The sequence below is a fragment of the Antrostomus carolinensis genome, unplaced genomic scaffold, assembly GCF_000700745.2.
Source record: "Antrostomus carolinensis isolate BGI_N321 unplaced genomic scaffold, ASM70074v2 scaffold35287, whole genome shotgun sequence".
Taxonomy (NCBI): Eukaryota; Metazoa; Chordata; class Aves; order Caprimulgiformes; family Caprimulgidae; genus Antrostomus; species Antrostomus carolinensis.
Window position 1 is genome coordinate 254 of NW_010328648.1, and position 27467 is coordinate 27720.

General features: G+C 48.2%; 1 protein-coding gene across 1 annotated transcript; it reads left to right on the forward strand.

Moving 5' to 3' along the window:
• Nucleotides 1–624: 624 nt before the first annotated feature.
• Nucleotides 625–27467, forward strand: LOC104528347 (multivesicular body subunit 12B). The gene is given in 9 exon segments (XM_010172323.2): nucleotides 625–741; nucleotides 6295–6402; nucleotides 9484–9580; nucleotides 12390–12519; nucleotides 12821–12943; nucleotides 26141–26238; nucleotides 27125–27242; nucleotides 27244–27286; nucleotides 27318–27467. Coding segments are annotated over 9 exon segments (978 nt in total). The 5' UTR covers nucleotides 625–630.

Sequence of the window (27467 nt, forward strand, 5' to 3'; positions counted from 1 at the left end):
AGGCCTCTGTCTGCTTTGCATCAGACCATCCTGTCCTGCTTCATCTGTGTTCTCCTGGTGTTGAGACTCTCTGCAGCAAGCGTGGTTTTGCATACAATGCCAGATACATCTGTGCTGCTACATGAAAACAGCCTGGTTCAGGTGGGTACGATGGGACTGAAGACACACGGGGAACCTCCCAACGTGTCTAACACCCATAGTGGATGGGGAACCTCCCAACGAAGCCATGAGGAGCAGCTTTCTTGCCGCTTAGAACGGCTTCAGCAGCCTGACTCAGAGATGAAATCTGCTCTGTTTGGGAGGGAATGAGCTTGGGTTTTCCCATCATTGCTAGATGGAGACCAGCCCATGCTAAGCATCCTGGAAACGAGAAAATTAATCTCAGAAGAGGCTGTTGGCCCAAATTCCAAACCTATTGGGCATTGAACAAATGTACCCTCTTATCAAAAGCAAATGAAAGTGCAGAAGGTGTTTCTGGCCTAATCCCGTGTTTAACTTGGCAGTCTGTGGTGTGTGAGTACAGGCATATTGTGGCATGCATGCAGGCTCTCGGTGCTCTCTGTCTTCTGCTGGGGTCGTGCTGCTGAGCAGCCCTTTAATTCTGCTCCTTTCTTTCAGGATCAGTCCATAATGCCTGAAGTGCGAGACCTCTCGGATGCCTTGCCCGACTTGCCGATGGATCCCATCACAGGTGTTGGTGTGGTGGCATCCCGGAACCGAGCACCGACAGGTTATGATGTAGTAAGTAAAGCTATTTCAGCTGCCGTGGCTAATGCTTTGGTTCTGCACTAATGAGGTTTTACTTTGCTGGGAACAGCATCTCTCCCAGAGAGGGTTTGCCTTCAGACCTCTGCTTTAAGAAGTAATTTCATATCCAGCTGCCCACCTCAGCCCACAGCACTTGGTGCTTTCCCTCAGTGGAGTTTCGTGGGTACAATCATGCTGCTTCATCTGTGCCACTCCAGAGGAGCGTAATTACCTGGAGGAGGGGTTTTCAGAAGCAGCTGGCCACTGTGGCATGCAAATTTAATAATCCTAGTAACATTCATCCTGAAGGAGTCCTAAGTATTGCAGAAATTATATCTCTGAATAAATGGATCCCGCATCAGCTGTTTAATCCCCCATATCAGTGCTGAGCAATGATGATGAGAAGCTCCAGAATGGGAAGCAAAGAGTTTCGCATCCAGCTGAAATTGCAAGGCTGATTTTGATGGACAGAATGAAAACCTCTAAACTAAGCTTTGGCAGGAGGCTGGGCAGCAGGAAAAGGCAGCTGGGTACAGCAGAGATGAATTTGTGAATTGATAAAGGGAGGTCACTCTTTAACAGTCACTTGTTCCTTGGATTAGTTGCTGTGTAACCAACAGCATAATTTTTCTCCCCATAGATTAGTGTCCCAAACAGTGGAATGTCATAAAATAAGGACATTGCAGAGCTCTATATAGAAAGATTTGGCCCATAGTCCATCTGCTCACCTTTCTATGCTCCAACTGTGCTACATCACACCTTGGGTTTCCAGGGTCACACAGCTTGTGTGGTCAGGAGTGGAAACCAGTAGACTTGAGGCTTTGCTCGCACCTTTTCAGCTCTGGATCGTTGCATACCCTGTTTGGTGTGAGAAGGAAGAAAATGGATCAGGCTGAAGGAAGGACACAAGGGAGGGAATTGTGAAAAGGCTCCTTAAAGACCTCGAAGGTTTTTGCATTTACTGCATTTTTTGAGTGCTGATTACCTGTGTGAGGCAGGCTGTGTAATTAGCTGCTTGCCCTGATAAAGGAGCATGGGACAGCCTGAGAGTTGTGATAACAGAATTGCATTCTGCCTAAATGACTGGGCAGAGAGAGCGCTCACCCCAGATAGCCTGTCTGTGGTTTAATAGGGAGCTTCAGCGCTAGCGCAGTTTAAACTAAACAAGATAAAAGAGTCTTCCTGTGGCTTAATCCAATTACCTCGGTGTTGTAATAATGCTTGTGAATGTGGGTCGCTCTCTCCTAGGGGGCACAGAGAGGAGGCTGCCTTTCCTCTGCTTCTTCTGCCTCCTGTTTGCAGGGAGCTCTTCCCTGGCCCTGGGGCCAGCAGTCCCTGCTGCAGGCCCTGGGGAAGCGCCTGCTGTCTCCAGCGGCCTTGCCCTACACGTGGCTTCCACACGCTTCCTCCCGCAGCCTCGTGTGTGTAGAGTCATCAGTCTGGCTCTCTGCCTGGGTGCTGTGAGCCACAGTTGGTGACCAAGACGTGGGCAGCGTGTGGAGCTGGGCAGTCTCAGGCTCTACGTTCCTCCAGATATGCAATTTCCCTGATGAGACACTGGCAGTTAGTTGTTGCTTCGGGCTGTAAAGCCTTGATGAATGCAGCTGTAGCAGCTCCATCCTAGGACCATGCTCCCTAAAGCCCTAGTAGTTAGAGATTGACACTGCACCCTGAAAACGAGAACCACTCTCATCTCTTGGGAAGTGTGAACACCAGTTTATCCTGGGATGATGTTGTAGTCCTCTTGGGGATCTGATCGCTCTGCTGTTTGCTACAGCAGCATTCAGTTCCACGGGTGGATTCAGGTCGTGTGGGAAAGTATTTCCTCTTGTTAGTGATGAATTTGACATCGTGTGTTTTCACTGATGGTTTTGAGTTTTCTGATGGTGAAGTACCCAGTTCTCTCTTTCTGAGACAGCTTTGTTATTTATAGGCTTTACCCAGTTTCACTTTCATTCATGTCCTTTCTCCAATAAACAACCGCTGCCATGTTCTTTTCTTTCCTTTTCACTTTGCTCCTCTTTAAAACCAAGCGAGGGCGTGGGTGTTTTCAGCCCAGGTGCAAGTTAAATGCCCTGGGGATGTCCCGGTTGGTTTCCCAGGTTTGTGTGGAGCCCTGTGGTTCAGCGTGCCACCCAGCTGGAGGCTGTGGTGCAGCAGAGCCCAGGGTACCAGATCTGAGGGGATCTTGGTGAATGGGTCAGAGATCTTTTTCCCTCAGCAGTTTTTTAATTACTCAGAAATCTCCATTGCCTTTGTGTCTGCTTAGAAAGCAGCTGCTGACACTTGTAATGAGTAGCCAGGTCTTTTAACAGCTGAAGCACCAAAGACTTGGTTTTGCCAAAATGTACAGAGTGTGTCTGAACTTAGATTCCTGAAAATCTGCCCAAACTGGCAAGACTGAGCATAGGGGTGGGGTGAAAAGGGAGGAGAGGTGGGAGGCAGGGAGCCTGGGGTAGGAGAGAGGTGTGGTTCCTGTGCGACCGCGTTCCTTGCTGCAGGCTGAACGCCAGCTCTGCGGTGGGGCTGGCCCTGGGGCGAGACCTTGAGCACACTGCTCGCCCAGGGACAGCCCTGCACACCACCAGTGGGGAAGAGCCACGCCGTGGGGCAGGCAGGTTAGGGAACCTGTTTGCTAAAGGCCTGTCCTGTGGTAGCAGTAACCCCATACTGGCTGCTAGGCACCATGTAGATCCTCCTGCACTTGGAGGGCGGGTGGGGGACACCTTCTTTACTGGGTGTCCCTCCATCAGGTCTGTCTGTTGGTAGCACATGCTTGAGGAGTGTCTTTCCCCAGTTCCATGAGGGGAAGGACCATTCCTTGTGCCTAGGGTACTGGCTGCCCAGTGCAGGTGCCGTCTCCTCTGTCCCACATGTTCCTCACCTCTTTGCCAAGCAGAGGACCTGGTGGTGGGGTCTGCACGGTGCCCGTCCTGCCGGACAGCTCTGCCTCAGCCTCCCCGGGTCGGGTCCCGCCCCATGCTGCCCCACCGAGGACACGCTGCCATGGTGAAGCAGCGCTGCGCAGGCACAGCTCTGCTTTGAGAGGTGGTGGGGATCCTCCTTGCCTGCAGGAGCCCAGCAGGTGATGTAACAAGTTTCCTGTTTATATCGCTCTGTTTTCTCTCCCCATGAGTTTTCTGACAAGTTAATGCATGCTGGCATTCTCCAGGCTTGGAAAAAACCTTTGGCAGGATGATGTGGGGGCAGAGCGCTCGGGGTTAATCCTGCCTGTGACTTGCGTTTCGAAGGGATGGTTTTGCTGGTGTTTCCATGGGCCCCAGGGCTGGTGAGCCCTTACCCTCGGCTGAGAGGCTCTGCAGGTGGCACGGTGTGGCCTGCCTGGTGCTGCTGGCTCCCAAGACCCACGGATCCAGGTCCTGCCATCAGCTGCCGGCGCTGCCCGCCTCCCACGCTGCCCAGGCCAGCGGGCAGGAGTGGGAAGGGGAGCGCGGGGTCACCCGGGATGGCTCTGCCTCCCTGGAGATGGGCTGGGTGCCTTGCTGCGTGGCTTCCCACAGAACCAGCTGGGCTGCTAGAGATTTGATGGGTTAGGATGGCAGAGTTGATCCTAAAAGGGTGCGTGGTGTGGGTTGGAATTTTGGTGTTTTTTTCACTAAGTCAGTGCTCGCCGTCCCTTCTTCCAGAGGGGTGGCAGTGCCAGCACGGGGGCCCTTCGGGTGTCTCAGCCAGCTGTGATTCAGGCAGTGAGTTAAAGAGGAGGTGATATCAACTGAATTGGTGTCCTTCCACCTCAACAGTTATCTGGTGGTGTTGTAAGCAGTGTAAAGTTCCTAAGGCTTACAGAGGTTGGATAAAGAGTGCATTCGACAGCAACTTGTACAGTTGCATCAATTCCACAGTTGCAGTCGGGTTCTATTGCTGCCTGTTGAGTTTTGAGCATCTTCAATGTGGGAACAAAGAAAACAAAACTGGCTAACACAAGAAAAACTGAAACATAGGACTCGATATTAGTTATCAGAGTGATTAAATCTGGTTGTAGCCCCTCAAACTGTTTCTAGCAAGGGCTGGAGTTCAAGCGAAGTGTCCCTATACGCCCACAGTTTTTCTAAGCAGTCTGTTTTCTCAATATCTTTTCACCAGGACTGACTTATCCATAGGAGAGGGAGATGCATGTGGATTTTATATATTCCTAAACTAGCATTTTAGGAAAGAGATGTATTGAAGGAATAATAAAGAAACAAAAAAATCCTACCAAAATCCTGGTTTAGAATTTTACTTTTTAAAAATTCTGCCTGTTTCTTTGCAAAACTTGAGCACAAAAGCTGTGTGTGTTGTACGAGGACTCGAGCTGAGCAGGGGCTTGTGAACAGCAGTTGCCAAATGGGAAATTGAGCAGCCAATGCACTTTGCTGATCAGACAATAAACGTGCTTTTCTCTCCTGCACTTGGGATAATTGGAGGGTCTTGTCAGCACATCTCCCTTTGCTTCCTGAGCCCTGTGCAGAGAATCTGCTCAACAAAACATGGGTGCAAACAGTGACAACCAATGTCAGCTCTTTGTTATCAGGCTGCTCTGGGGCCAAGGTCAACTCAGTTCTGTAAGATTAGACTTGGAGGAGCTGCACCGGGTGGTTTGTCCCCATCTGAGGGGCATTAGGCGGAAGTTCAGCTGTGCTGCTGCGTAGCTTTGGACCGTGCTATAGTCTCCAGTTGGGAGCCACGAGTTGGGTGTTAGTCTGATTCTTATTTCTGCTGCCCTGCTCCTTGTGTTTGCCTTCTTGTTTTTCTCTCTTATTTGACAATAAAACTTTGGGAGCTGAGGCTCTTACCAGCTGTGCCGTGCAGGTAATGAATACAGCACAGCCCTTTCCCTGGGTGCGGTGCTGCCTCGCACCCACTCCTGGAATCAGCTCGAAGGTGAGATCTTCTCCTGCCTTTCTCTGCCTGCATGTGCCTCTGTCTCCTGGGTGGAGGGCCCGGGGTCTGTTTCCTGTGCCCTTCATGTGGTGTGTGCCACTGCTGTGACTGGACACAGGGCTGCATTGGAGAGGGATGTTTGCAGGGTACGTCCTCACACCCGGCGCCGCTGCCGACGTCTGCAGGTGACCAGGGCTTTCCCCAGCTGCTGGAAGTAGTTTTTTGGCCTGGGAGCCAGAATTGCTCAATGGCTTTTCTGTGAAAATAATACTGAGACTGGGCAGTTTCTGTGCTTTGTCTACATGGACCCTCCTCACCTCTTGGCCCAGTGCTCCCTCACGTGCAGGGTGGTAATGAGAGCCTCGATATGCTGACTTTCCCAAACTATTGTTTGGAGATGGGAACCGAAGTTGCTGTTTCCTCATTAGAGTAGCCTCTGTCAGAGCATCTTTAATCAACGTACTCCCAGGAGACAGCGTTTCTAGAACTTCTTTTTATACCTCCTCTTGGAATTTCTTTGCACTGCACCTTGTGAAGAAACTAATGAGATGCTGTGAGAGTTTGGGCTACTGTTAATTAGAAAAGGTCTGAGGAAGAAGTACTGCGCATATATTAAGTTTATCTTGGCTCACATGTCTCCTCTCTTCCTCTGTCTCTTCTTTCCAGGTTGCACAAACAGCAGATGGCTTGGATGCTGACCTCTGGAAAGATGGCTTATTTAAATCCAAGGTCACACGATACCTGTGCTTCACCAGATCGTTTTCAAAAGAAAACGTAAGTCCGTTTGCCGAGTGTCTGCATGATTTGCATCTGTGCCTGGTATGCTCTTACCCATAAGATGATTCACTTTATGGAGCCAATTATAATTCAAGCCGACATTTCACTGAGTTGGGTGAGTCAGGAGGCAAACTGCAGTGGCTGGATATTAACATTTTGTCTGTGTTCTTCATGGAAATAAATAACGGGCAAAATCTGCAATAAAAGCAGCAGAAAAGGGAATGTTGCATTTCAGCAGCCCCCTCCCACTAGTGTGTCCTGCTGTAGCAGTGGGTGCTGCATGCTCAGGATCCTGATGAATTTCTGACTCCAGAGAACAGGATGCTGAGGGTGGGGTTGATGAAGGAAATGCCAGTTTCTGAATCCAGGGTCACAGATATTTTCTTGCAGGATTAGCTTTTCTTTCTTTGTTGTTTCTAGTGCTGATTCTTGAAAGCTTGACCACGTTGTGCGTATGCTACCATATTCTTTGTGATCTTCTAATATTGCTATTAATCATAAGTTAATTTCTGATTAGTGGCAGTTGTCTGCTCACATCTTCCTTGGAGGAGAGGAGGTGTGCAGTGAGAGCCTGATGCCTTCTACTTTGTTCTTGGTTGATGCTAGTGTGAAAACTTCCTCTTTTCTGGAGGAACTATTTAATTCTACAATGAATGCACTCCATCTAGTGGGTAATCCTGCTTTTTGTCGTGTTTTGGATATTCAGTGACTCAGTTGTCAGGGTATGAAGCTACCATTTTGTCCTCGTGCTTTCACCAGCGCCGGGAGCAGAAAAACGACTGCGACTTCAGAGGCTGATCACGGGACCTGACAGGAAAGCCAGGGGCTGCCAATTTCCAGCATTTGACCTTTATTCCGTCTGCTTCCCTGCCTGCCTCTAGATTAAAATAAAGCTCCAGAGCTATGGGAAATATCGCTTCCTGGGGTGGATGGACAATAATTGTGCTTTTCGTCCTGGACTACCTGCAGTAGCAGGAATAATAGCCCCAGAATAGGCAGGGAGGGTATTAAACAGAAAGATTTGTGATGATTTGAGTATTAAATTTATCTGTGGCTACCTGAAATGTGAGGTTGTCAGAAATAATTACAGGATAGTAGCAACTGCTGGCTACCAGAGACGGTGTAAATACCCTCAGTCGCTGCCTGTTGGGCTTTTGGCATGAATCCGCTCGGCACGGTTTGGGAATATGTTCCTCATATTGATGAGGAGTTGAATTCAAGGGAGGCGGGGGGGAGGGCTGCCTGTCCCAGCCTGGTCTCTGAGGTGCAGCATGAGTCACAGTGTCCCACACAGGGGTTGTTTTGACCCCTGTGTCGGTGGCATCTCAGACCCGTGGGTGCTCCTGGCAGGGCAGCCCGTGTTCGGGTGCTGACCTGGAGCCCCTGCTCGTGTGGTTCACTGTGGCTGTACCAACTCTTTGGGTTGGAAGTTTTACTGCTGAGGGGTTTTTTTGTCTTTAACAAAACCCTGGGAACTGTTTGTCCTGAAGAACACGTCGTAGTTATCAGAGTTAATGCACTTCAGATAGCTGGTTTATAATGGAGTCAGTCTGTAGTGTCTCTTTATCAGTGTTGTCATTCTCAACAGCTTACAATATCTGACAGATTACAAGGACGTTGCTGGTACTCGAGTGTCATGGTGAGGAGGCCCCAAATGGTGCATCTCTCAAACGGGGAGGCTTTGTGCCCTTTTCTTCTGAGTTCCTGGCAGAGCATCAGTGCTGACTCCCCGCGTTTCAGCAGCTAACGAACTTACCAGAGGCATCTCTCCTACCTGTCGGCTGTTGATGGAGGAGTGACTGTTGGTTCAGCTGCAGGTTGCATGCTGATGTGACACAGCCAGACAGGTTGGATAAATAAAGCATGAAAGCTGATTCGGCAGCGACCACTTCATCTGCCTTTTGCTGTGCCAGGACCATGGTGACTGATCCACTCGGGCTGTGCAGCATCCGGCATCGCTTGCTCCGAGGTGCCGCGGCGAAAGGCGGGATGGAGGCACGTGGGGGCTGGCCAGCCTCAGCCGCTTTGCGTGAGCACAGGATGTGTGCCATGCCTGTGTGTGGTGGGACAGGGCTGCAGGTGTGGCTGCCCTCCTTGTGAGGAGCTGACCATGAGATGCAGAACCTCCAAAAAATAATCTCAGACCTGATCTCTTCTTATTTCAGAGGCTGCAAATTTAAATAAGTTTTAAAATACTTCAGTGTAATAATCAAAGAGTAGAGGTTTGCCTGAAATACTCTGTCAGATAAAAACTAAAGGAGGTACTTAGCAACCAGTAACAGTAAAACCCACTGACATGATTTGATGGCTTAGGATGAAATTTTAATTGTTCTGTATTGCATCTCTGTTTGTAAAGGCTGTGCAGTAACTAAAGTGTGTTTTTCTTCCATACGTGAATCCAGATTATTGGCAGCAGTGCTGGCTTTAATGAGAACTGCAAAGAAAATCTGGTCTCTAAACAATTGTGGAGGCTGTCATTCTGAATTGTGTTTTGAGCTCTTCAAGGTTTGATTAATAGGACGAGGCATCAGTTCAGAATTCATATGGACTCCAAATGAAGTTCTTCGTTCCAAATGGCCTGCTCTTCTGGAGCGTGCCTGCCTTTGGAGCTAGAACCATGTCTATTCAGTACTAATTAGCTAATGCATGTAATAACTTTGGCTGTGTCTGTGTGAACCATCTTCCTGTAATGCTTTCTGCTGTGACTGTCACAGAAATGTCGCGTTGCTGTTGTAGATGGAGTGTGTGAGAACTGAGGCGACTCGCTTAGCGGATGAGATGGTAGCGGTAGTACTTTGAACTGCCATGTTCCCAAGGGGAAGGATTTGGTTGTGCTTCCGAGGATCCAGAAATATAGCAGTAGATGGAGTGTAAGAATCTGTAAATGCTGAAAGTTGTCCGATCTCTCCTAGTCAATCATCGTGTAGTTTCTGCAGAGGGGACAGGGCAAGTGTCGGCTTGGTACCTCCTTACCATTTCAAAGTTGGTGGTCAGATACTTCAGCAGGTGAGAAAAGCCGAGTTTGAATTTGGTGACATTGTCATAGTCAACTGTTTTATTTTCTCTTTCTCTCCAAAGAGTCATTTAGGCAACGTCTTGGTTGATATGAAGCTTATTGACATCAAAGACACTCTACCCGTGGGCTTCATCCCCATCCAGGAGACCATCGATACGCGTAAGTTGGCGTCTGTTCTTCAGTCCTGTGCCTTGGGAGCAGCTGCTCTGCCAGTGCTTGTGTGGGGGGTGGTGGAGGGCTGTGTCCCAGACAGAGGGACACTCAGCACTGCTGCTCTCTGGGGTTACGTCGCATGTTTGGGGGCAACTCTGGACTGCAAGGAAACTGCCTTCGGTTTTCCTGTTCTCTTTAAGGCTTTTTAATGCTGCTCCCTTACCGTCACCAGCTCGCCTGCTAGTGCAGCACAGCTCTGGGGTGGGAAGGAATAGTTTATTCTTTCATTTTGCAAGGGTGGACTGGGCCTAGCAGGAGCAGAGCTGCTGTGCTGGGGCATGTTCACAAGTGGATACTGAAAGGAAGGGCAGGTGCTCTTGGTGCTGGGTTCATGCACGCTGGCTTTACACCTCCCTCCGTGAACAAGCGAAGGCCCGTGTCCTGGCAGGTGGTGCTGAGGATGGTGGGTTATGTTTGCACTTGCTGAGAGAAGACAGAAGTGGAACGTCCAGGGAAAATACCGTCCTCATTTCTGCGAGGCAGAACTGGCTTTGCTGCAGCGTTTAAGCCAGTAGTTCCCAAAGAGATCCCCGGAGACGCGTGCGGCAGCAGCTGGAGCCGCGTCTGGCCGCAGCGCTCTGCAGCAGCATCGAGCGCTTTGGGCTCGCAGCGTGGAGGAGGAGGAGGGTGGGGACAGGTCCCACGGGAGCCGAGCGTGGAAGGGCTGCAGGACACCGTGCGCTGGTGCTGAGTGTGCAGCTGCTGCTCAGGAGCAGGGCTGGTATCAGTGCTCAGCAGTAATGAAATCCAGCCGAGCTGTGAGTAGAAAGGAGTTCCACGAGCCTGCTTTGCAGGGAATAATTCATCCGAGTCTGCAGCAGATGAGGATGGTTTTTCAGTCACTACCGACCTGGTTCCAATTTGAACCCCTCACCTAGAAGTGAAAGGCTCTGCAGCCCATTTCCCATTCCCCTGGGTCACCCCCTTTCCCTGCAGAATCCCTGGACACATGCGGCGCAGGGGAGAGTCATCGGCTTGTCCTGCTCACCCTTGGGAGTGCTGGACACTTACTATGTGCTGCTGTAATTTTTATCAAAATCTTGGTGCAAAAGTGGAAGGGGACTTCATAATGAATTTAAAATGCGTTGGATTGCAACTCATACAATCTTTAAAGCAGAGGCACTGTCTGTAGTAATGAAGTGGTGCATATCCCTGCCTCCATTAGCATAAATGAACACATTTCGATTGACTGTTTATAATATGTTTACTTAAAATTAACTCTGGTTAAGCATGTGTAATTAATGAATCCAGCCTCTAAACCAAGTGTGCAGACTGCAGACTTTAGCCAAGTGTGAAAGAGACCAAAGACGAAAGCAAATAGTCAGCTTTGTACTTACTGTGAAAGTCAAATAAGAGGCACTGATTTGATTAAGAGTTAAATTTGGGGTTATACGTGTTTCTGTGCTCTTCTCTAAATGGTAGTTGACTTTTAGTAAATACATTAAATTCAGCACTCCTTACTAGGTTCTGAGGAAATTTTCAGATGTGGAAGCCTTAAACCCTGGGCTCCTAAAATCAGTTTTAGGCACTTCAAATAAAAAGCTCTAGTTTTCCAAAGCAGAAGACTCCAGGGTTGCAGGTATTTAACATCTCTGAAAAGCAGCACTGTAGCTGCAGAGCTGCACGCACAGATGCTGTATTGTGACACACCTCGTAGTGTCTGTACGTTTATTGGTGCTGGTGTGACAGCGAATTTCAGAGGCCAGGATGGATTGCTTTCTCCAAGGTGCGGGTTACGAAACAGGAGGAGCCTATAGAGACAGGGCTGCTTGCCATCTGTTGGAGCGAGAGCATATTTTTAAGCTGGAGGATATTTATTCATATTAAACTGAAGGGTTTTTATTTTGCAGGCACTTGTTTGTAGTTGTTGGTTGTTTCCAGATTTTCATTTGGTGTCTGCACTTTAGATTTTCAGTTTATCAATAGACGTCTGTCATGTCTTTCAAGTGCCTGAGCTCACAAACAGAAACCTCACCTTGTTCGCGTCGAGTCCCTCGCAGACTCTTTTGGATGAGACAGAGCAATGGTTTCCAAGCACTGCAGACCTGTACGTGTGCCAGTACCACCCGTTGTCGTGCAACTGACCCGTAGCTGGACGTGGATTGTATCTGCGTGCAGACAGACAGTGTGCATTCATTATGGGATGTATGGATGCATCAGGGGAGGCCATTAACACTTAGAACGGGTGAGGTTTGGGCAGACAGCTTTTCCTGTTAGCCACTCTGCATGGCAGTCTGTTTTTCTACCTGCTTCTCCTCTCGGTTTGGTTGGCCGTTTGGAAGCACTTGGCAGAACAAACTGACCAGTTGTGTCAGCAGCTTCCAGGTGTGTTCCTAGAGGCAGTGCCTGTGGGAGGAGTATTTATCTATGGCCATCCAGGTCAGCGAGGCAAACGTTACCTTGGAAAGAGAAAGCGAATGTGAGAAGTACGTGGGAATGGAAAAATCATCTGCCACTTCTGTGGTACAGTACTCTGTGGCACACATGATGTCTTACCTTCTCTGCAGAGCATGGCAGGGAGCTTTGGTTTGGTGCAGTGCCTAATAACAAATCCCACATGGTGCACAGAGAACTCCTGATAGAAAATTTCTCTGGTCGCTGAATGGCACTGCACTGTCTGGTTTGCTGACATATATCTGTTCTTTGGCTCCAGTTCCTGCCATGATTATGTGTCAAATATCTGGAGAAACAATAAATAACATTTATACCCTAGTCTTGCATAAAACCCCACCCTGTGTCCTGGTTGTTTTTGCAGAAGAAGTAGCTTTCAGAAAGAAGAGACTGTGCATTAAATTCATCCCTCGAGATTCTACAGAGGCAGCGATCTGTGATATCCGAATCCTGGGTAGATCTAAACAAGCCCCTCCTCAGTACACGTTCATAGGGTAAGTACCCCTCACTCCAGGAGCTGTTGTCATAAATTCCCTTGTACCAAGGCTAAAGCACCCTGTTCTCCTGTAATTACTGAGGAGTAGTTTGTAAATGCTGAAGCTTAGAAAAGTCATTAGAAAAGTCTACGTAAGTACAAGTGTTACTGAGTTTGATGTGGGAATTAACTAACCCCCTTTTATTTTTTCCCCAATTAGACTGGTTCTCGCTAACCAGGGTGTTGACAGTGCTTGATACTTGTGCATGTATGTGCAGTGTTTGCCTGTAGCATTGATGTCTTCTGTGTTGGTTACACAGGGAGTTGAACAACATGGGCATTTGGTACCGGATGGGCAGAGTTCCCCGCAACCATGAATCTTCACAGCCTGCCACTCCTCCTTCCCAAGTACCATCTTCGACACCAGCTCCTAACCTGCCAAGGTGGGTGTTCTGCTTTCCAGCCCCTACTGCTTGGTGCTGTGTGGTGTATTGTTGCTAACCTTGCCTGGTGGAATAGAGACCAGGGTACACATCAGTATGAATGGTTACGTGGCATGATCTGATAATGGGGGAATGTGTCGTTCTTTCAGGTATTTGCCTACTGAAAGTTCCCTTGGCTGTCAGGTAGAGACATGCAGGTGAACAAGTCAGAAAAAAGAAGAAGCAAGCAGAGGAAGGGAAACAGCAAACTACACCTTTGCTTTACTTTAAACTGTGTGGGATGTGGTAGCTTCCAGCAAGTGGGGGTGGGCCAGAACTGTAGCCAAACTGATTTCTCTCCTTGACCGACGGGAGGGAGGAGCGTTCATACAGATTTTAATGCAGAGAGGGACAAGTTTTGCTCGTTCTCCAAAATCAGTCTGCTCATGGTTTGAAGTGCTGGCCCCATTTTTCCTTTTCTTGGACCTGACTGCCATGCTCCAGTCTTGCAGCTGACGTTGAGCATGCAGAGCAGACTGCTTGTCCTGCAGTGACTGACAGGAGCAGCACTTCTGGGCAGATGCTGGTGTGGGTGGTGTCTGTGCAGGTTGTTTTCCCCGTGTTTTAGACAATATTTTTATGCACTTGTGTGTATACTTGCATATAACAGTAGTCCTGTGTTGACAGCTTACTCGCTGGATTTCTCTGGACAAAACAGAGTGTTGTTAAGCAACAAACCAGCCCAGACAGAGGTTAAACTGAGCGCTTTGTACACTGGATGCACACACAGCATCCAGTGTGAGACAGGCTCCTATTGATGGGGCTCGTTGACTGAACTCTGGGCCAGGCTATTGCCAGGGCACAGCACAGTCTCTACGGGGCCCTCTGGGCTTTTGCTTGATTAAGCAAACACGTATTTTTGCACTAGGCATTTGGTATATTGGCACTGCAGATGTGTTTACAGTATTACAATAACCATTGTGAGCTAGAATTTCGAAGGAAGCAGCAGGGCAGAATTCCAGGGGGATCGGTTTGTGTGCAAAGGTCACTGTCACAGGGGTGGAAAATACTCGTGTCCTTCAGAGTCTGGATTTCCAGGTTATTTCAGAGTGACGCTTTTAAACTGCTGTAAACTGTACCCAAAAAAAGCTATTGGGTATCTTTTTAAGGCAGGTGTGTACATTTGAGCCTCCACCTGTAACCCAGACCTAAATCTGCTGTCTTGTGGTGGCTCTTGGAGCTCTCCAAAGCATTTTGGCATTTCTTTCACTGAGAGTTTTGCTCGGTTGCCTGCCGTGCCGTGGCACGCTGCTTGCTGTCCCGTACTGTCAGGTGTGCTGCAGGCAGAGATGCTGTCTTGCTTCTCAAAGAGAGATGGAGGCAAAAGAGATGAAAACCCAGCAGTCTTCTGGAGATTTCAGCCTGTTCCACCGGGAGCTGCTACGTTGTTTTGAAGCTCCACTGGACATAAGCTACACGCCAGCACAGGCCGTGTGAGATCAGAGAAAAAGATGTCTTGATTTCAGAGCACAGGTCATCATTTCCTGTCTGCAAGAAAATTCTGTCTGGACAGATTTCCACAATAAAGAGAAAAAATTATCATAGCAAGAGAATGTCAATGGCAGTCCTTAATCACTAAGTGTGGAAGGGTCACTTTATGGCCAGGCAGGGAAGGCTGCAGAGCAGCGTCAGAGCTATTGGGAACAAGGCCAAAATTAGAGCTCAGAGCATCAGCGACAGTCTGAAAAGAAGTGTTTACAAGGCTTATATATTTTATAACCTCTTGTTGTACAGTTTATGGTTTACAATGGCTGCAAGGAAATTGGATCAGTTTTGTTTTACTTGCCAAATAAAGCAAATGTCAAAATAGTCAATATAAAATGTATTCTAATTTGGCTGAGTTAAAACAGCCAGTATGCAGTGGAATAATTGAATGTTACATTAATGCCTCCTAGTAAAAACCACCTGTCTGTAGCCAGCTCTGCTCTCGTGCCCTGTGTGTGATTTACAGGTAACTTTTACACCACCAGCCTGATCATTCAAAGCATCTTTCATGTCTGTTTTTTTTCTTTTTTTACTCTGATTATTTATTATGCAATATATTTTTTAAGAAATAGAAATGTATATAAAGGTACATCCTGCAAGTATTTCATTATTATGGGGAACACATACTACTTGAAAGCCTTCTCTAATACTTTATCAGCTATGTGGTAAGTTAGTCAACACTTAATGTTTGTGGAAGATTGTAGGCACAAGTAACCTCTTATTTTTACGTCACCATAGAGAGATGAGATTACTGTGGTAGCCAGTTTGCTGTTTTATTCCATGTGGATATATCCTGACAGGGACAGCAGTGAGTTATTCTGGTGCTGCAGTGAGTACTAAGAGAAAATTGGCCAGCGGTGCCAAATGGAGAGCACTGTGGAGATTCTGCTGTTGGGCTGGTCAGATATTTAAGCTGTTCTCTTCAGTTGCTGGCTAGCATTATAAAATAATTTTAAATCAAGAGGGTGTGCTTGGGTGCTTGAGAACAATTGCTAACACTGGGTATAAACTAAACCAGTAAAACACAACAGTGAGCTTCTGCACAGTGAAACCTCCCTAAATGGAAAGACTTTTTACTGTGGGAGACGTTTCTTTCTGCACCAGCTGTGTTTCCTCCTCTGATCCACGGTGTAAGTTACTGATGGCAGTGGATGGCGGCACATCAGAGTGTTGTCATGTGTCAGAGGTTTGACCTCTACAGCTTGCTGCACGTCAGCAGTGCTGCTTCCGCCGCTCGTGTCGCGGGGTTACAGCTCGCAGTCAGAACTGCACAAGGGGAGGCTTTGTTTGATAGTCGTGCTGGACTGCATGTGTTATTTTTTTCAGCCATTTCTTCTCCTTGGTGTTTCCTACTGCAGGCATCTGGCTTAATGGTCTCTAACGGCAGCCCTCGCGCATCCCAGCGCGGGTGCCATGCTGTGCCGTGGAGCACAACCGTGCCATTGTGCAAAGCATCAAGCTGCTTTACTGTCTTTTTTCTCTCCAAATTCTGCGACAGCTTCTTGGCACTAATGGCAGCCTGGAGAAATGCACTTGCAGTTTTCCCTCCTAGAAGGCTGCTACTAAAGAACTGCTTTTGTTGACTTGAGTCACCGGTGGGAGTTTAACGTGACTTTCCTCGGTACCTCTGCTCTGTGTTCAAGGCTCACGCTCTGGTGCTGCGTGGTGACATCGCTTTGGGGAATAAGAAGGTGATCCTCCCCTCAGAGAGCTGCCAGGAACAGGAAACTCATCTGGCCCTTGCGTGCTTTTGCCTCACCCAGCCTGTGGGTTGGCCATTGCCAGTGCACGGGCTGGGGACTTGGAGAAGAGTCACAAGCACGTCACGAGCGTTTGAGCAGCGTCTTGGGGCTCAGCCCCACTGTGCCCCAAGCTCTCTTGGAGTAGGCTAGAGCAGGATCTGTGTGTGACGTTCTCTTTGAGTCCAGTTCCAGCCTTTTGGGAGCAAGTCCCTGACTTCTGTGAACGTGAGCAGGGCCAGCCTCGAACCGTTGCCTTGTGGCTGCCTCTGCGGTGGCTCCCGTCGCAGCCGCGGTGCTTTGTGAGCCCGTGAGGTTTCTGTGGCTCTGGGGAGTGTGTTTCGCATCCCTTCCCGAGGTGCTACGGGAGCCTCTGCCACCGTCATCCCAACAGCCCTCTCACAATTTGTCAGCTGCGAGCAAGATGTCAGTCAGTGCTGCTGAACTGTGTTTTACAGTGACAGACATAATTGCGCTTAACTTTTTGCGTGGATGTTATCAATCTGTGACAGATACTTTGGGAAATGGAGCACTTTGATTGCACATGATGTGTCACAGGAGTTTAATCTTCCTCTCAGAGAGACCGGGATTCAGTCACAACTTTTACTTGTTGATGTCAGGTTTTGAAAATGTAGATTTGCGCTGACCCTGGGAATCGTTCAGTCAGTCAGTTTGCAGGGCTGTCATCCGAAAGGTTAATGGTTTACCAGGAGAAGGAAGATCTGGCTGCGATCCCACCTAGACACCTTCCTGTGTAATTTCGTTTAGGTTCCTGCTCCAGCAGGGGGATTGGACTAGATGATCTTTTGAGGTCCCTTCCAATCCCTAATATTCTGTGATTCTGTGATTCTGTGATCCACTTGTACTCTTACCGTGTGTTAGCGTGGCTGGGTGCTCGGCGTTTCAGTTCAGAAGGGCAGAACTCCTCTGACTGCCTTCCTGGGGTGCCTGTGGCACTTCTCCACGGCTCTTCTGACTGAGAACCACAGAGGTGGAGCAGGGGAGAGGCCAGGCCAGTCCTGGAATGTTGGGTAAGCCTGAGCTGCAGGTCTCGGTGGGGCTTTCTGTGCCCACTGCTGTCAGAGGGGCAGAGCCACGGGTCGGTCGCTCATGCTCTGGACTGACCAGAACAGTATGGGGGTGAGCAAAGTGTGGGCCCTGAGTGCCACACCTCCGAGTGTACCTGGTGACCAGGAGAGGTGGCAGGGCTGGTGGGACACCTGGCTGGGAGAGCTGTGGTTCAGGAGGGAGTTGCCATCCTGGTAGGGTGGCACTGGGGAACACAGGGAGGTTCGGTTGGATTTCTCACACACGGGGCTCCTGGTGCAGCCAGGCATGAGCTGTCGTGGGGACCAGCAGAAGGAGGCACCAGGTTGCAGAGCCAGATGGAGAGAGCATGGCCACCAGTGAGGTGCCAGCCCTGTCAGCATCACCAGCGTGGCCACAGGGCCCCGTGCTGGTCCATCCTGGGGGAGGCTGTGGTCACTCTGGGCTCTGCCCCAGCCCCGGAGCGATGCCCAGGGATGGAGCAGCGTGTGCATCTCCCTGCTGCCCACCTCATCCCCGGGCACCGGGGCTTCTGTGTGCCCTGCCACAGCCAGGGCCCCAGCACACGGCTGCTGTGCTTGTACCTCTCCGTGGTTACTAAGCTGCAGAAGCTGCTCACTTGTGCCCCAGGTCCCAGCCCCCCAGCTGTGGGTCTGCAGTGGGGCTGGCAGCCGTCCCTCTCCACGCTCCCAGCACAGTTGGTCTGTGCCACCAAGTGCTCAGGTCTTGAAATAGCGATCTGGCAGGAGCGTTGCACCAGGGAAATACTGCTCTGGTTTTGATAAGAAGATAGCAGTTGCCCTGCTTAAGCCTCTGAAATAAGAGCAGGATGTGTACATTTTCCTCCCGTGCTCCCAGTTACCTTTTAAATAGTCGAGCTGCTGCCCCTCAGAAAAGGGAAATTATTTGCTCTTGTTCCTCTGCTCCCAGTGGAGTTTAATGTTCAGGAATGTAAGAATTTCCTTTCTAGGCAGAGAAGTCTGATTTTTCAAATTGATTTATTAATGTTGTTTGAACTTTGTCATGTAAGCTTGGAAGGTGATCAGCGTGTGGCTTTCTGCTGGAGGCTGATGATGTGCAATAGGTGGCAGCTAATAAAGCAGCTCCGACAGGCCTGTGCAGTGGGGACCTGAACTTGGTCTGAGGATCAGCCAGTCCTACCTGTGCAGTGGGTTAATTGAAGGGAAGTGGGAAGCCTTTTACCTTCCCTGTCTTTTAAGTAGCAACAGTATTATTTATAAATAACTATCTCCTTTAAGACATTTAAAATAGATTTTATGGAGAGTCTGTAGAGGAAAAGGTTCCAGGGCTTCAATGCTTTTCTGCTCTGTTGGGGAGCAAAGCCAAGACTTCAGAAAGCTACCATGGGCCAGAGGCAGACCCCACTGGTAGCCTGATGGCCAAGATGCTTTTTGCAGGGTGGTGGGGCTCTATCTTGAAGTCCCTCATCTGAACCTGATGCTGCCAAATAAGGAGTACTTTGTGATAGATGTTTCTCATTTGACTGGAAACCACTGTGAGAAACGTTGCCAGTGGGATCTCCAATGGTCTGATCCTTTCTACGAAATGCTTCCTTCTTGATGGAGTTGCATTTTCTAATCTGTTCCATCAAAAGAGCTCTAAAGTAAAACTACTTTCTATTTACAACTAATAAAACATATTCTTTGGCTTGAATGCGCAAATGACTTGTATTGTGAAACACAGCACAATATTCCTGGTGTTTTAATTACGTAACCTGCAAGAGGCCAAGGATGGTACAAGAGCTGGGTTCACATCACAGTAGCTATGGATTAAAAAAAAACCAACCAGTGACATTGAAACCGTAAGTTAAAGCTTGGAGGAAGGGTTTCCACAGACCCATTCCAGGGAGTATGGGAAGAAGCAGAATTTAGGGATGAAATGTCCGTGATGCGTGCGCACTGTGCAAATCTGAAGGTGCTGGTTTGTTTGAGGGGGCGAGGGGTGCTGGCAAACATTTATCCAGAGCCTGTTTCCCATAAGGAATTTGTTATGAAACTGCGCTGACCGTATGGCCTGCGTCCAACTCAGCTGGATGAAGACGTGCAAAAATTGGTTGCAGTCCAGTACGCTTTAGCGGTCAAAAAATGATGATTAGGAAAAAATATTTAAACAATAGAAGTGATTTCCAGGCACAAGAATCCCTTGCAGCAGCTGAGGAGGAGAGACATTAACTGTAGTTAGAAGAGGTTTGATTGATTTAGCGGATTTTGAGGATGCATTGAAAAATTCGGGGAGTGCTCTGAGTGAAGAGGCTTTGATATCCTCAGAGTCATTTTTCTTTATAGAGCCCTGTTCCTGGTATAGTAATATTCCTGGAGGCATGTCTTCTTCAGGGCATAGCGTGGGGTCATTAAGTACAAACCGAAGGTATTCATTCAGAGACGCTTTATACTCAGTTGTTAAATAAGCCCTGTGGGGGAATTGAGCATTTTTCCCTAAAACTTCTGTGTTGTCTGCTATTTAATATGATCTCTGCCACTGTTGATTTGTAATCTGTGCTTTCACCCTGAAGTGCATGTGGTTGTGTTCAGATATTTCCTTCTTTAAATCAATCACTTTCACCATTTTCCAAAACACTTCTTGAGTTTATTGCTTTTAGCAAAGTGTTTGGACTGTCATTATTTATTACCGGCAAAGTGCTGACAACGTGCTCTTCCCAAATGAGTCTTTATGTGGAGTATTTGTTTAACAGGTTTTGTGGGGAGGCGGCGTGGCTCCCCGCGGGCTGGGCTGTGCCGTGCTGGCAGCACCCCGGTGCTGCCGGGTCTCTGGGGGCAGCAGCCCCTCTGCGCTGGGCCTGGCAAGGGGCTCGTCTCAGAGGGATGCTCGTGGGGGGACGCGTGAGCCCAGGCTTTGTTGTGCTGATTAATTTGACAGAATTTAAAATCCTATCCCAGGAAGCTTACACCGTGTGTAATTTATCTTTTTGGAGTATTTCTGCTGTTTGGCAATTTTTCCCTACTGCTTCATTATCTGCAAACTCCTGACTCTGGAGAGGAGCTGGTGAAGGATGTGGAAAGCTGTGCTCTTCCCGCTGCAGCCTCCCGAGACACGGTGCTGCTCGGCTCAGACAACCACTTCATAAGCACCTCGCGCTTACAGTGGGAGGTCTGGGTTCTTTGATGCAGTCCTCTGCCTACAACAATATAACGGGCTATAGCTCAGACGTTCAAGCAGTGTAAATTAAACTTGTTGGCTTTTTTCTGTTGTTTGGCAGCTGTTCTATCCTGGTTACTTAAGTCTTCCGAGCGAAATTAATCCCTGTATAGAGGAAGCTGCAGGAGCTTTGTTCTGCATGAAGCCTTAGAGTTTGGGTTGCTGGTCTGCAGTGGATCCTGCTCCCTCGTGAGCATCACCGGGGTTCGTTCCGTTCAGCTGGTGATCGCGTTAGTTTTGACAGAATAGTGCAGCATCATTTTCCCCTGGTTTTGAGGCGTGGTTGTTTTGGGAGGGGATAGGCAGAGGGATGCTGTATGTCCATGTGCTGCAGGCAGGCCTTTTCCCCTTTCTACAGCTGGGGAAATTAAATGGGTAAATCTAAAAGTGGAAAGAATCACTCACTCCCTTTTTCATTCTCTCCTGCATTTGGGCTTTTATAAAATCTGAATCTGGCACCACCAGCTCTCATTGATTTTTGGGAAACAGGATATTTTAGTAGCTTGGAATGAGATGAAATGCTTGCAAAGCCCATATGTTGCTTGTTTTAGGGAAAGGGTCAGGGAGGTTTTAGAAAGTATTTAAATATTTGGTTTACACGATTAGAATAGATTGTCTGGAATGAAGTCCATTACCTGAGGTGATTCTTGCCTCACAGTTTTGTTTTTCATTGCAGTTCTTTGGAGTATGAGGTAGGTGTTCTGGCATCGCAGTGCCTGAGCGCAGTAAAAGTTAAGGACTGTGAATAAATACTGTGGATGGGATTCTGGACGCTGCTGGAGCCACGGATATCTGCTGTGGCGTTGTTGTCTGTAAGCTGCAGTTTGGAAAATGCATTCTGGTAGGGTGAGCCGTTGCTGAGAGGTCCTCTGATGTCTGTCAGGGAAACTCCAGCAGCTCATTTCTTAGAAATGGGCTTTTTTCTCCCTCCATAGGCAAAGCCTTCAAGTTGGATAATGTTCCTTGAGAGCTACAGCCCGTTATTAACTTCTTGTAGGTGTGTTTTCAACTTTCTACACCTTGGAATTTAATTGTTCTGTCCTCAGTTTTTCATGAGGCGTGATCTTTGCATAATCCATTGATTATGGAAGATACAAGTGTTTTTATTTGAAAATATTCCTATAAAACTGCAGTTTTTGTGGCACTGTTCTTAGGTTTGTTTAAAATAAGTTGCAGTCATGACAGTGGTACATCAAAGCAGGAGAATTCCAGTCTGCAGCATGCAGTATGGTTTCTAATATATTTGATAACGTGGGGCAGTTGTTAAAAGTTTTGCCTGATTTCTCAAGCGTGCTCATCCAATCCCATTGGAAAGCAAAACCTCACCATTGTTCTCTTGCTGTGCATTGTTGATATTTTTATATGAATTATGAAGCATCCTTTGATATCTGGCATTTTCCCTTATGATCCTCTGTTACTTTTTATGAGTACTTGCCCCCTAACTTCAAAAGCAGTTCATCACCTTCCTGCAGACAGTTATTAATAACTGATTTGGAACTGTCAGGCAAAAAATCCTGGGCCTGTTTTATGGGAGTTTCTCTCCAAAACCACTCAAAAAGTGGCCATAATGTGCACAGACCTCAAACCACCTTCGCTAGCACGTGAAGGAGCTCTCTCATCACACGCTGCTTCTGTTGCTGTCCTAAGTAACCTTGTTCCGTGGATGTACTGACTAAAAGAAAAACCGAACTTAAGAGAGTAATTAAATCTACCCTGTCCTGAACTGTGCTGTTGCAATTGTTTCATCCTCAATTGCCTGGAAATTATGCTAGAGAAAAAGATTTTTTTTTTATTTTTTTTAAATTTTTTTGTATGTAAGCTGTGCTAGAACAGTGTGGTTTTGACCTTGGCATTGGAGAGAGAGTGGGCTGGAGCTGGCCTTGCTGGAGCAGGCGTCCATCCATCCATCCATCCCTCCTTCCCAGCAGCACCAAATCTGCCCCTTCCCTTCTGCTTCCCTTCCCTTCTCTTCAGCGGGGAGGGAGAAAGCTCCTTTTTGTGACAGTTCAAAAGGAAAATAATTGGCCTGGGGATAGTTAATGTGAGTTGCCATTCGTTAACATCAGAGATTCCACTAAAGTACTAATAATTACTGTTAATATCTTTCAGTGGAAACTTTGGGAGTAAGCGAGCACTGGTTGGAGCGGTGTTTAACGGCATGCTGCTGGCATGATAAGAATGCAAATAAGCGTTATTAGCCTAATGATTTTGCTGTCGCCATGGCTGTGCAGCAGTAGTGTTGTGAATATGTCATGCAGTACCCGTGAATCTGGAAAGTGTGTCAAAACACAACTTCAATTAGTTTGCTCTAATTATGGCTCTAGAGAGTTCATAACTATATCACTCCTCATTAAAAGAGATTTTTCTTATATGGATTAATACAGCACATAAAGGGATGTCTGAGCGATCTGGGGCAGAGCCGTGTGGAGGGAGGATGCCCATGGCGTGGCGGGAGGTGCGGTGGGTCTGGGGCAGTGCCAGGGTCTGTCCCCATCCTGTGAGCTCTTGGTGCAGGGGCTGGGAACCTCCCGAGTGGGGCAGGGAGGACCGGGCAGCTGCGCCAGGTCAGCTGGTGGGTGACCCTTTGGTGTCCCTCAGAAGAAGGTTTTATCCCTCGGCATGTGAACCTGGCGGGTGATTCTGGATAGGCTCTCCAGATTAAAAACAAAAACCAAAAAAACCTACCCACAAAAAAACCCAAAAGAAAACACAGAAGCCCTGGTAGGAACCATGCTTGATGGTGAAATTGAGATCTGGTGTGAAGGCTTTGCTCTGGTGAGGGTGGAGGAGCGTCGGTGGGCGGCTCCCGGGGTGTTTGCAGCCTCTGTTCAGTTCCGTCTTTCCCCGCTGCCCGAGCATGTTCTTGCTTTGCAGAACAGGGAAAAGAGTCTTGTGCTCACAGGTGAGCAGTTGGTGAAGGGTTAAAGTAGTAATTGTTTAAATCTTTTAGGCTTTCCTCCCAGTTCTGTGATAATTTGATGAAGAACTTTACCCTAATTAAATATTCAAATTAGGAATAAGTGTCAATATGGCTTCCCATTGCCTGGAATGATGATTAATTGTATTCAAAACTCTAGTGGCCGCTGTAATCTAAACCAAACCGTTGTTCTTGATTATTTCTGCAACACATTTACCATGTTTTTGTTTTAAAATTTAAACTAGTAATTGATTTGCCATATGCCGCAGAGCTGCACATACTTTCACGATATGTGTTTAGGAACTTGGGGACTTTGTAATTGGGATTTTCTTGCTTTTCAATGGCAGCCTCTTTTTTTTTCTTTCTTTTTTTTTCATCTTCTACAATGCAAAATGATTTGGCTTTCACAGTGCATAAGGAAAATGCATTATGCAATCAACTTAGTACGTATAAGTTATATTGATCCTGGCCAAAGTTTGCATTAATTTAAAATAAATTAGACTTTCTTTCCCATTTTTTCCCTACGACGTTGTGGTTTCAGAAAAGGCGAGGGGGAAGAGGAGAGCTGATCTCTCGAGCAGTTACTGCTCTCTCTGCCTTGTGGTCTTACAGCTAAATGCTCTTCTCGGAGAGACCTGGATACATCACCTCCCACTGCCGTGTTTGCGCGCGTGGGCACAGTCCCTCGGGCAGCGAGTGATTCCTTTTAATTACCCGCGTGGAACGTGCGCGTCGCCTCAGCATATGGCCTCGTGAATCCTGGTGCGTGCCCGAGCTGCCAGGCACGTGTGTGGTGACAGGGGACTGGGTTCAGAAAGTCTTTTCCAAGCTCTGCATTCAGAGCTTTGCTGGAAGGCTGCTGCCTGACGGCTCCTTGGCGGTGCTGCCCACCTTGAGCTGCCTGTGGGACTGGCTCCTCTGCCCAGAGGGATGCTCATCCCCTCCCTCGCAGCCTGCGGAGCTCCAGCTGGCTTGGTGGGGGCTGTGGAAAAGGGTCAGCATCTCCTGCAGCAGAAACTGGTAGAAACTGTCAAAATACTCTGCTCAGAAATGGGCTTTTGAAGATCTGCTTTGTTTATTTCCAAAATGATTCCTGCAAGTTTGTTTGGGATGAAGAAGGTGGTCATCTGTACAAGCAAGAGAAATTGAAAAGTCCTTCTGTTAGCTGTTTTGGTGCCTCGGAAAGTATTTTTGGATACTGCTATTAAAAAAACAAATGAAAAGTGTGTAATGCCTGCAGGCAGTGGTCTTCTGTTTTAAAATGTGTTCATGACAAACCTGCCTTTGCTCACGGAGTCTCATATGGGTTGTGTTTTAAACAGCAAACTGTTAGCCAAAGTCAAAAATATTTTCACACCATCTTTTTTTGGTTAGGAATAGCTTTGCAGAGCACAAGCAAACTCAGACTGATGTTTGCTTTTTCTTATTTTATCCGTGCTGTTTGCCATCGGCTGCATCAAGGTCTAAAAATACGTAGTTCTTCACAAAACATGTTCTGTTTTTAAAGGCAGATAATTTCCAGATGATTTGCTCGATAGATAAAACCTGCTAGCTAAGAACGTGGATGTGATGTTCTGACAGGGAATGCACAGGGCCCTTTCCCACAGACGGGGCGTTTGTGAGACGGTCTCTGCTGCCTCTGCCTCCTGCTGCACTGAGCCACTCTGTGAAGAGGGAACATCTGCATTGTGTACGGCAACGGGGTCCAGAAGATGAATGATAACATTTTATAAAAATTCACACAGACCGGGGATCGGCATTAGAAAAATACAGATTTGAATTGAAAAGGAAAAGCCCGAATCTCTCATCAAAGCATAGAAATGACTGTTACTAGCAAGGTCTTTTTTCAGGGTGGACTTCTCAGAGGATCTCCACGGTTGTCTGGGTAGCCGTGCTGGCTGGATGGGGGGCAGTGTGATGGCAGAGCCGTGCCCACTGCGCTGAGCAGCCTCCTCCTGCTCTCCCGTGCCCAGGCAGCTTCCCTGGGCTGTGTCCTGCTGGGCAGGGGTGGCACCGGCCATGTGTGCTCTGCCTGTCGGGTCTGGCGGCCCTGCCAGAGGCTGGTGCTGAGCAGCTCCAGGCTCCAGCAGCTTCGTGTGCAGCCCCCTTCAGCCCTAGGACCTGACAAGAGTGGGACTTGTTGCGTGCCACGTCCCACCCTCCCACGCCACATGTTCCTGGGAAGGTCACCAGCCTTGTCTTCTAGCCTTGCCATGTGCTGGGTTTTCCTTTTGGTAAGCTCCAAGCTGCTGAAAATAGTTTCAACTTCACTTCCATCAGCTCTCTTTTTTCCAGGAAGGTTTAGTGGAGGATATAAAAATATTTCTCTGCTGTGGGATTGCTGGGCAGAGTGTTGTTGGGAGGGAGAGCATCGTGCACTGCTGCAGCTAGAGAGGTGACGAGTGAAATTTGGCTTCCCTTTTCTCAGGGGCTGGTGTAGGGAGCTCAGCGTGTGCATCACTCCCAGCCTCAGGGAGCAGGGAACCTGCAACAGGCTCTGGGTAGGTTTGGAGCAGGCCTGAGTCATCAAGAGAGTTCCAAAGATCTTATTTATGGATGCCCTCAGAGTCTTTTGGCATGGAAGAATCCAAAGCACTTGCTGTCAGCACTGTCTGCCTTGAAGGAGACGCAGTTGAGTCCCACAGGGTGTTCGGGTGTGCTCTCAATGCCTTATGTTGAGACTCATGTTTGCTGCTTAACCTGACAGGGATCATCAGGCAGGAGCGAGCTGGGGGCAGCACTGTCTTCTGCTCTGTAGTAACATCATCTCCGTTCCCCATCTCTCTTCCTTAGGCACATCTCGCTGACACTCCCTGCCAGCTTCCGAGGGAAGGGTCACAGCAGTCGCCTGGACTTGGAGCACCAGCACTCAAACCTGTATGCCATTTCAGGTAAGCTGGCACATGCAGTGGCACATCCTTTCTCCGCTCTTCTGCGTAATCAGAAGTGTAACCAAGCACAGCAGCCCTGCTTGTGCACACAGCCGGCTGTGTGGTACCTGTGAAACGTGCGTCCAGCTTTTCCTCAGAGCCATGTCGAGAGCAGAAGGGGCACAGAGACCCCAGGAAATGCCTGGGCTGGAAATGTTACTGATCACTGGGGAGATCACAGCCCTCGGGGAGGGAAGCTGTTGCCCACAGAGGTGCTAGGTGAGAGCTCTGATGGGAAGCAACACTGACTTTGCTCCTCAACTTTTTCATGATCTTCACAGGTGAGTCATAAGAGACAACATCTCTGCCCGTTCCACAGGAAAATTTAGGATGAGTTTTGTACTCACTGTGCTTCGCTTCACTGAAACATACACATTGAAAACAGATGAGATCTTTACTCTTTGCCATTTCTATATTCTGAATACTGTGACAGCATAGAGTTGTTTCCCCAGTATTAGGGCAAATCTGAAATAAGATGTTGGGATGTGGTGGGGTTCTGTGTTATTTTTAAGAAGCACGTGCTTGCACATGCACGCTTGGTCTCTCTTGCTGCAGCTTTCTCTCTGTTCACTGTTCCAGGCTAGTATACAAGTGCTAGAGCTAGTGATAGTTTCCAGATGTCAATGTGGAAAAAACCTGCCAATGAATAATTAAGCTGTTTTTTTCTTTATAACTAGTGCTAGTCTGCAGGGAAAATGTATTTAAATGCAGTGGTGAGGATCAAGCCCGTTCCTTCACCCCTGCAAGTACAGGTACTTGTTACTGTGCTCCAGGACCACACAGTGGGTTTGGTTTGGAGCTGGAGTCTCTCTGAGCTGTCCCTGACAGCTCTGCTCCTCTGGAGGAGGTCCTGCCTTGAAGTGTTTGCTTTCTTGAAGGAGGAGTGAGCAAAAAATGAACATACTCTGGTTCTGTGGGGCCCAGGAAGGAATGCCTGGGGGATTGAGAGGCAGGGATGCTTTAGAGTTGTACCTCGTGGAGTCCATCACTCCTGGATGTGCCAAGAGCTGTGTGATGTGGAAGCTGTTCACGAGCTGCAGCAGAAGGACTTTTGGTTCTGCAAACTAAAGAAAAATGTTTGGTGCAGCTGTGGCACAACAGTGCATTTCACCTGCCTTTTCTCTCCCGGGGCCAGCTCATATTCTGTGCTTCAGCTGAGTGGTGCTGAGGTGCAAGAGAGTTTTCCTTAG